Source organism: Oncorhynchus keta, chromosome 19, assembly GCF_023373465.1.
Source record: "Oncorhynchus keta strain PuntledgeMale-10-30-2019 chromosome 19, Oket_V2, whole genome shotgun sequence".
In the NCBI taxonomy this organism is placed as follows: Eukaryota; Metazoa; Chordata; class Actinopteri; order Salmoniformes; family Salmonidae; genus Oncorhynchus; species Oncorhynchus keta.
This window is the reverse complement of record NC_068439.1, coordinates 32,283,960-32,292,050: the sequence shown is the minus strand read 5'-3', so window position 1 is coordinate 32,292,050 and position 8,091 is coordinate 32,283,960. Positions and strand designations below refer to the sequence as shown.

The window sequence follows — 8,091 nt, the reverse complement described above, 5'->3', positions numbered from 1 at the left end:
ATGCCTTTACGGGGTAGCAAGGGGTCAACGGTTGGTAGGGAGCACCCACCACCCGTGCCCATCCAATAGGGGGCGCCCCTTGTCATTTTGGACGTTCTTTTTTTATTGTTAAAAAACACAGTCCCACTTCTCCCTCATCATACATGACAAATAGACCATCTAGGTTGATGCATGGCTTAACATATTGCTATATATCATTTTGGCAGTATAAATGCCTGTTGGACATGGTTCACAGACTTTTGGGTTTGTTAACCGAATACAGTTGATCGTACATGGCAAATGGACATAAAATCCTGATTTGGCACTTTCAAATCTTTCATATTGCATTTGGACATTTCTTATGGCATTTGGCAAAAAAAATTGACTTTGACTTTTGACTTCCTATGAAATCATATTGCAAATGGACAGAATGGCCTTATGGACAAGGGAAAAAAGATTATAATAATAAAATTTGACAAAAGTATATTCATACAGTTCTTATACATGTGTAATTGACTAAACAATCTAAAGAATTTTGGAAAACGGTCCAGAAAGCACTTTTTTAAGGGGGTGATAAGTTTTAGATTTTTTTTTTCAAATGTTCAAAATTTTACTCTTGGGTCTTGACCTGTGTTACATTTGCAATATGAAAAATTACGGTGGAGCACACTCGCCATCTATTGGATTTTTGCAGTGTTACACTTGGCATTTACCATGTGGCATTTGCAATCGAAACGTCCAATTGAGTGGTATTGGACACCGTGTATATCGTTCGTATAGTGCCAATATGTTCCCATTCATTTTTGTACATTTCAGGGGGGTGTTCCCTAACTTGGCAAATCTTACAGACCACGACAATATGGCCGCGGGGATTCCCCCAAGGGCATAAGGTGAGGGTAAGTGGACGAGGGTGTGTATTTTATGAGTTTTAAATGCAGCCATGGTTTGAAAAACTATGGGATCAAAGGAATCTTCAGACTTCCTTGATCGCGTGATAATGTTACTTTTAAACTAGCATCCATTCAGTGTTAGATCTATAGTGCATTTGTGTTTTGGAGCGGTGGAGAAAGAGTGGGCAAGCTCGATTCGACTTGAGGATGGTGCAGCACTGTTCACATAGCCACAGTTGGAGTGTAGGATATCTACAAATGTGTAGCCTACCACAACATTAGGAGAGGGGAAAACATAAAATCAGGGGAGTTTGAGTAGCCTCTAACCCCTCCCCGGAATCATGCAATCTACTTTCACTGGTGGTTGGTAGGTTATAAACTATTTAAATAATTTAAACGTTTAAATGAATGAAGTAGGTATTTAATTACATAAATTACCTTCATGCTTAAAGGGACAATCTGCAGTTGCTACGTACATTTACTTAGAAATGAATGATATGTACCCATTGATTAGTGAAGAATATAACTTGTTTAAACCCACCCTGAGCTTAGTTCCACTGTCATACCCCATCAAAACCCAAAATATGAGCTTGTTTTACTAAAATGTTTGTAAACAAAGTAAATATAAACAAACACAATATAGACTCAAAACATGTTTTAAACTATAATGGTGATAGAATGTATGTTACATCCATTTCTCCAGCCCTGTCCCTCAGCTTTTTACCGAAACGGGCAGGGACTCCGCTTTGCTACTGTTATTGTAACCGCTGATTACCGCTTTAATAGGAACTGAGAGAAAAGAGAGGAGAAAATATAAAAGTGTATAGTATTACACATTGACACTACCCACCAAGCTCTCGGGCACTATTTTGAAAGTGCGTGTGTGTGCCCAACGTATGAGCGTGCGTCTACGAGAACGCTGAAAATAGTTGAATTCAATGGGACTAAATTCAATGGGAATAGACTTGGTTCTGATGATAATTAGGTAGAGAACGATTAAGATAACCTATAACGTGCACTTGGTAGCCTAATGCACTGCACGCGCAACCGCTCAAACGCTCCACCTCTTCTTGCTTCTCTCTCCCACTCACTTCGGCTCGTGTGACATACCCTATTTCTATGTAGACTACAATTTACACGCATTGATGTTAATGTCCTGTACTCTATCGTAAAAAATGGTTTCCAAAGGAGATGGACTGAGTCATTTTAATACATTGCTGTTGTATTTTGTCAGTTAACGGTTCCTAGGCTTTGCGGGATCATTATGTAGCTGTCTAATTAATGGAATTTCTATACTGACGAGATTGGACGTGCTGAGAGCTTGCTCTCGGTGACTCCGATGTCTTTGGACCATGTCCTATGTCTCTTCGCAAGGTAAGATACCCAGATATTTAACAGCTCTTACAATCACGCACCCTCTCGTTGCCTCATAACCCACAGAGAATGAGTAAGTGGTACAGTGCAGGTTGCGAGATTGTTTCGCTCTGTATCATTTCGTAAGGTATACAATCATCGTGTTGCTTTGTCAACTGGACTACTTGATTTGCTGTTGATAGTGGTGGCCAAATGTTGTGCGTGTATGCACTGTAGCTGAATTGTTACAGTATTTATTTTTTAAAGGATGTCTTCTTAACTATTTCAGTTGATGGAAACACTGAATGCGTGACTAGATGGTCCTGAAATACTCTGAGATGATTATACAGCATTAAATGTACTTGCTGTTCTAATAGTGTGTATAAGCCAGTCATTATTAAATTATTGATACGAAATGTGTTTTTTGTCAATGCACAACCTGACTCTTTCGATAGTGCACTTCTCATTTGTATGGGGGAGCTGTTGGCCTCAGAGTATTTTACTAAAGCCTACGCCATCCACTGCACTGCACTGCACACATAGTGTATTTTTAGATTTCAAAATAGCCCAACGGTGAAAAGTCGTGGAATTGAGGTGAGAATATTTGGAGCACGGGGTCATAGTATTACACCAATAAACTGAGGGTCATTTAAGTTCGCGTTTTGCATAGCCCAAACAAATGAAATAATTTCATATTTCTTAAATATGGATATACATAGGATCAAGCTGATACAGGTTTGTGTTATAGCTTTGGAATTTAGTAGTCACAATGTTGGACTGTTAATCGGAACTGTGTATCTGATTTGTATTAATTTCCTGTTATATTATTGAGATCTTATTATCACTGGACTAATTGGTTAATCACCCTAGTCATAATTAACAGACCTTGTATAAATCATTTTAAGGCTCTTCCTAATACTGTGATGTAGTCAGTGGTTAACCATACTCACAAGGACCATTAATATATGTTTGAGACAACTTAAAGAAGAAAAAAATCTCACTAATTGGTCTCTTGACCAATCAGATCAGGTCTTTTGCCAAAACTGGGCAACATATCAGAATTTGGCTGCATGTGTAAATGCAGTCTTAAGGCTTATGTTAAAAAACTTTCATTCATGGCACAATACGGAAATCAAAATGCCTTGATCAGTAAGAACTCATTTGTTTAGTTCATAAAATATACCATTAATCATCTCAAAGTCCATATCAATCTCAGTCTGAGTACTCCCCTCCACAAAAAAAAAAACAGAATAAACATTTACTAATTTAACTTGATTGAGAATGGAAAACATTTGTTATTTGTAAACTGACAAATAATAGCTTGGTTCCTTAACACTTGAAAGAGCAAACATGCAACTTCACTCAGATTTTTTTTCATGTTTTGTCATGCTGTAGACATTCATTTGAATATATAATGATCTCAGCTCATCAACCTAATTGTCAAACATGTTTGACCCAAAATATTTTGACATTATCTGGATTTTATAGATGACTGGAGACATCAGCATTACTGTATGTGCTGTAACCCAATCATTGAGTTTGTTGCTGTAATGCACAGGTACTTCCTTGCAAGTTTGCTTATCTTTGAGAAGTTCGCTTTGAGAAGTTCACTTTGACCCTCTCATTAGTGTATCAGAAAAGATGTTCAGAATCCTGATACAATTGTTTTTAGGACTAAAACCCCTCCTAATTTAGATTAGGGTGTTGAATTATATTATGAAACTGTTAGGACAGTTCATTAGGTGTGATATTTAGATTTTGGTTAACACTTTATTTGAAGGGTACTTATTATAAGGATGTCCTAAAGCAGTGGTATACAAACTTTTTCAACTGGGACCCCATTTTTTTTGCCTGAATTTTTCAGGATCCCATTTCTTCACAAGTCTTTCTCGTGACCCCACCAACAATCTAATGACACAACCTTAAAATCGTTAAATGTACATTTTTACATCAACAAATAACCTTCAACTCATGGCATTTTAATTTCTTATCAACATAAATACATTTACTCAATAAAATTGTATTTTTATTTGTAATTTTTGGTTCAGGGTGGGGTTGGCAACCCTACTGCAGTTCTCAGAAACCCCAGTAGGGGTCGCAATCACGACTTTGAATACCACTGTCCTCGAGGGATACTTCACTCAAATGACAAAACTACTTACAGAATTTGTTTCCTTATAATTGGAAATAAAACATCTCTGACCATTTTTTAAGACACATTTGCAATAAAACAATTGTTCCTAAATTCGTTGTACAACATAATGATTAAGGTTGTAGCATTGTTTTTTAACTTAACCGTGCCTTTACAACTTTATTTGTAATCGTCCATTTACCAAAAACCATTAGGCCTACTTGTAAAACCCTATCAGAGTGCAAAATGTGTATGCTTAAGTACAGCATAGTTCTAGAATATTGGACCATTAGCTTTCATACTTTCTGAATTCTCGTCGCTGCTCAAGCAATTTATCCACACATTCAAATGAATAGAGGCCTAAATGGAGCCGCGTTGGTTGGTAATATTGGGGAGGTGCGCAGTCGGGCTGTGTGGTCTCAAAAGTCCCTGCGTCTGTGGACTCTGAATTACGCTTAATGAGTTACTCACCCTGCGAAACAAACCCAGTGTGTTCCATTTTAGCTAGAGAGAAAAGGGAATGTAGTTTTGGTCCTGTGAGATGCAGAAAATAGTAACCTGTCCTCGATTCATAGATAGACTGAAAGGAATGTAATAGCCCTTAGGAAATGCATCATCACTTCCCTGGCACACACCCCAACACACCCACCCCTTTACTGATACAGCATCGTGCACACACAAAGAAATAGTTTCATGCATACACTAGACTGGAGTAAATATAAGATTTTCAGTTGAAACCCAGGGCTGACTGAGGGAATCTGAGGTGTGAGGCGGAAGGTTACTGGTTTTAGACACAGGTCCCCATGTAGGGTGACCACATTTAAAATACCCATCTCATTATAGAATATGTATAAAATGCATCTTCCAATTGCAACCTCTGCCCATGCCCACACATATTGTTTCAATAACATTTTCTATTTTTAATACCCTCAAGCATCAGGTTAAGTAGACCTAATTTCAAAATAGGCCATCATCCCTGTCAATCGTGAACAATAATTATTATCACATTTTACCGGTGAAACATCCAAACTAACTTCATCTGCATGCCAGTCATTTGATCTCAATCAGTTTCATGGGAATATGCATTTACATAATCTTGATTTAATGTTTCATAAACAAATTAGAGCAGATGGCGTTAAACTATAGCTTAGCCTACAGAGCCTACAGCCTTCCTGTATTTTGTTAAAATCCAAGCACATAATGCCTAGTGTGGCGCGTGGTTGTTTTGGCCCGCATGCGAAAAAAAAGTGACTATTCAGTTAACCATTCTAAAATCTCATGAGATATTAGGTGTTGTTTTTGATGTAACGTTATACTATTGTATTATATTTGTTTATGTTATGTAGAATACTGATGAGATATTCCAAGACATTGATTCTGCTTTGATCTAACTTTACTAAACGAGCACCATTGTTAGAAGTGGCAGAGCAACACTCCGGTGCTCTCCAGCAGCACAACAGTGGAAGTCGGTGCCGTTTAATGAGGGAGGATGATTGTTTTTCTCATGAGCATGGCCTTATTTCTATTACAACATATTGGATGACTGTCATTCACATTCCATTCACCCTGTTCAATGTAACATCAATAGGTTTAGGCTACTACATGATACTCAAAATTTCCCGATACCCATCATGAGGTTGCTACAAATGAGTTAAAGTTTACAACATAGGTGCACACAGGTCGAGAGAAAAATGTACCTTGAAATGGAAGAGTTCCAGTGTTGTGTTGGATAGGTAGCCAGCTAGCTAACATAATATCCCTCTGTTTGACCAGGGTGTTTGAGTAGGCTAAACGAGTTAGCTAGCTGCATTTGCTAGCTAAGTAAGAGAAAGTGAGAGTGTAAAGAATGACAAAATATGGCTCTCTCTTTCTCTCTCTGACTTCTTCATTTTGGAATGAAATCATTTGTTCAAAACTGTTCAACATTGTCGTTCTCTCTCTTTGAGTCTACTTCTCACCACAATTTATGCACTGCAGTGCTGACTAGCCATAGCTTATGGGTTCAGTACTAGATTCATTCTCTGATCCTTTGATTGGGTGGACAATATGACAGTTCATGCTGCAAGAGCACTGATAGGTTGGAGGATGTCCTACGGAAGTTGTCATAATTACTGTTAACCAAATGAAGGAAATTGGCATACATGATCTTGTATTAGGAAAACTTATTATATTTGGACAGTACATATTACCTTTGGGTTTATTAAGAGTTATATGCCTTGCATTTCATTCCATTCTGAATAGTTTTATTTCTGTATATACTGAATTAAGCCCAAAGGTAATATGTACTGTCCAAATATAATAAGTTTTCCTAATACAAGATCATGTATGCCAATTTCCTTCATTTGGTTATTTTTGAGTATACAGTTGAAGTTGGAAGTTTACATACACATAGCCAAATATTTAATCCTAGTACAAATTCCCTGTCTTAGGTCAGTTAGGATCACCACTTTATTTTAAGAATGTGAAATGTCAGAATAACAATAGAGGGAATACTTTATTTAAACTTGTATTTATTTCATCATATTCCCAGTGGGTCAGAAGTGTACATACACTCAATTCATATTTGGTAGCATTGCCCTTAAATGATTTAACGTGGGTCAAATGTTTTGGGTACCCTCCCACAAGCTTCCCACAATAAGTTGGGTGCATTTTGGCCCATTCCTCCTGACAGAGCTGGTGTAAATGTGTCAGGTTTGTAGGCCTCCTTGCAAATGTGTCAGGTTTGTAGGCCTCCTTGTTGACACATGCTTTTTAAGTTCTGCCCACACATTTTCTATAGGATTGAGGTCAGGGCTTTGTGATGGCCACTCCAATACCTTGACTTTGTTGTCCTTAAGCCATTTTGCCACAACTTTGGAAGTATGCTGTTTGTCATTGTCCTTTTGGAAGACCCATTTGCGACCAAGCTTTAACTTCCTGACTGATGACTTGAGATGTTGCTTCAATATATCCACTTCATTGTCCTGCCTCATGATGCCATCTATTTTGTGAAGTGCAACAGTCCCTTCTGCAGCAAAGCACCCCCATAACATGATGCTGCCATCCTCATGCTTCACAGTTGGGACGGTGTTCTTCGGCTTGCAAGCATCCCCCTTTTCCTCCAAACATAACAAAGGTCATTATGGCCAAATAGTTCTATTTTTGTTTCATCAGACCAGAGGACATTTCTCCAAAAAGTACGATCTTTGTCCCCATGTGCAGTTGTAAACCGTAATCTGGCTTTTTTATGGCAGTTTTGGAGCAGTGGCTTCTTCCTTGCTGAGCAGACTTTCAGATTATGTCGATATAGGACTCGTTTTACTGTGGAAATAGATACTTTTGTACGTGTTTCATCCAGCATCTTCATAAGGTTCTTTGCTGCTGTTCTGGGATTGATTTGCACTTTTCGCACCAAAGTATGTTCATCTCTAAGAGACAGAACCTGTCTCTTTCCTGAGCGGTATGAAGGCTGCGTGGCCCCATGGTGTTTATACTTGCGTACTATTGTTTGGTGGTACCTTCAGGTGTTTGGAAATTGCTTCCAAGGATGAACCAAATTTGTGGAGGTCTATAATTTTTTTGCTGAGGTCTTGGCTGATTTCTTTTGATTTTCCCAAAATGTCAAGCAAAGAGTTTGAAGGTAGGCCTTAAAATACATCCACAGCTACACCTCCAATTGACTCAAATGATGTCAATTAGCCTATCAGAAGCTTCTAAAGCCATGACATCATTTTCTGGAATTTTCCAAACTGTTAATTA

General features: G+C 38.1%; 1 protein-coding gene across 2 annotated transcripts in view; it reads left to right on the top strand.

Moving 5' to 3' along the window:
* Positions 1-1,748: 1,748 nt before the first annotated feature.
* The window catches only part of LOC118371887 (ras/Rap GTPase-activating protein SynGAP-like), a 107,208-nt gene continuing 100,865 nt past the window's right edge, over positions 1,749-8,091 (top strand). Inside the window, exon 1 of one of the 2 annotated variants that reach the window (XM_035757531.2) lies at positions 1,749-2,243. In XM_035757531.2, the coding sequence (XP_035613424.2) occupies positions 2,222-2,243 (22 nt within the window). In that variant the 5' untranslated portion in view covers positions 1,749-2,221. The remainder of the gene's footprint in view (positions 2,244-8,091) is intronic. The other variant, XM_035757529.2, reaches the window with a different exon arrangement.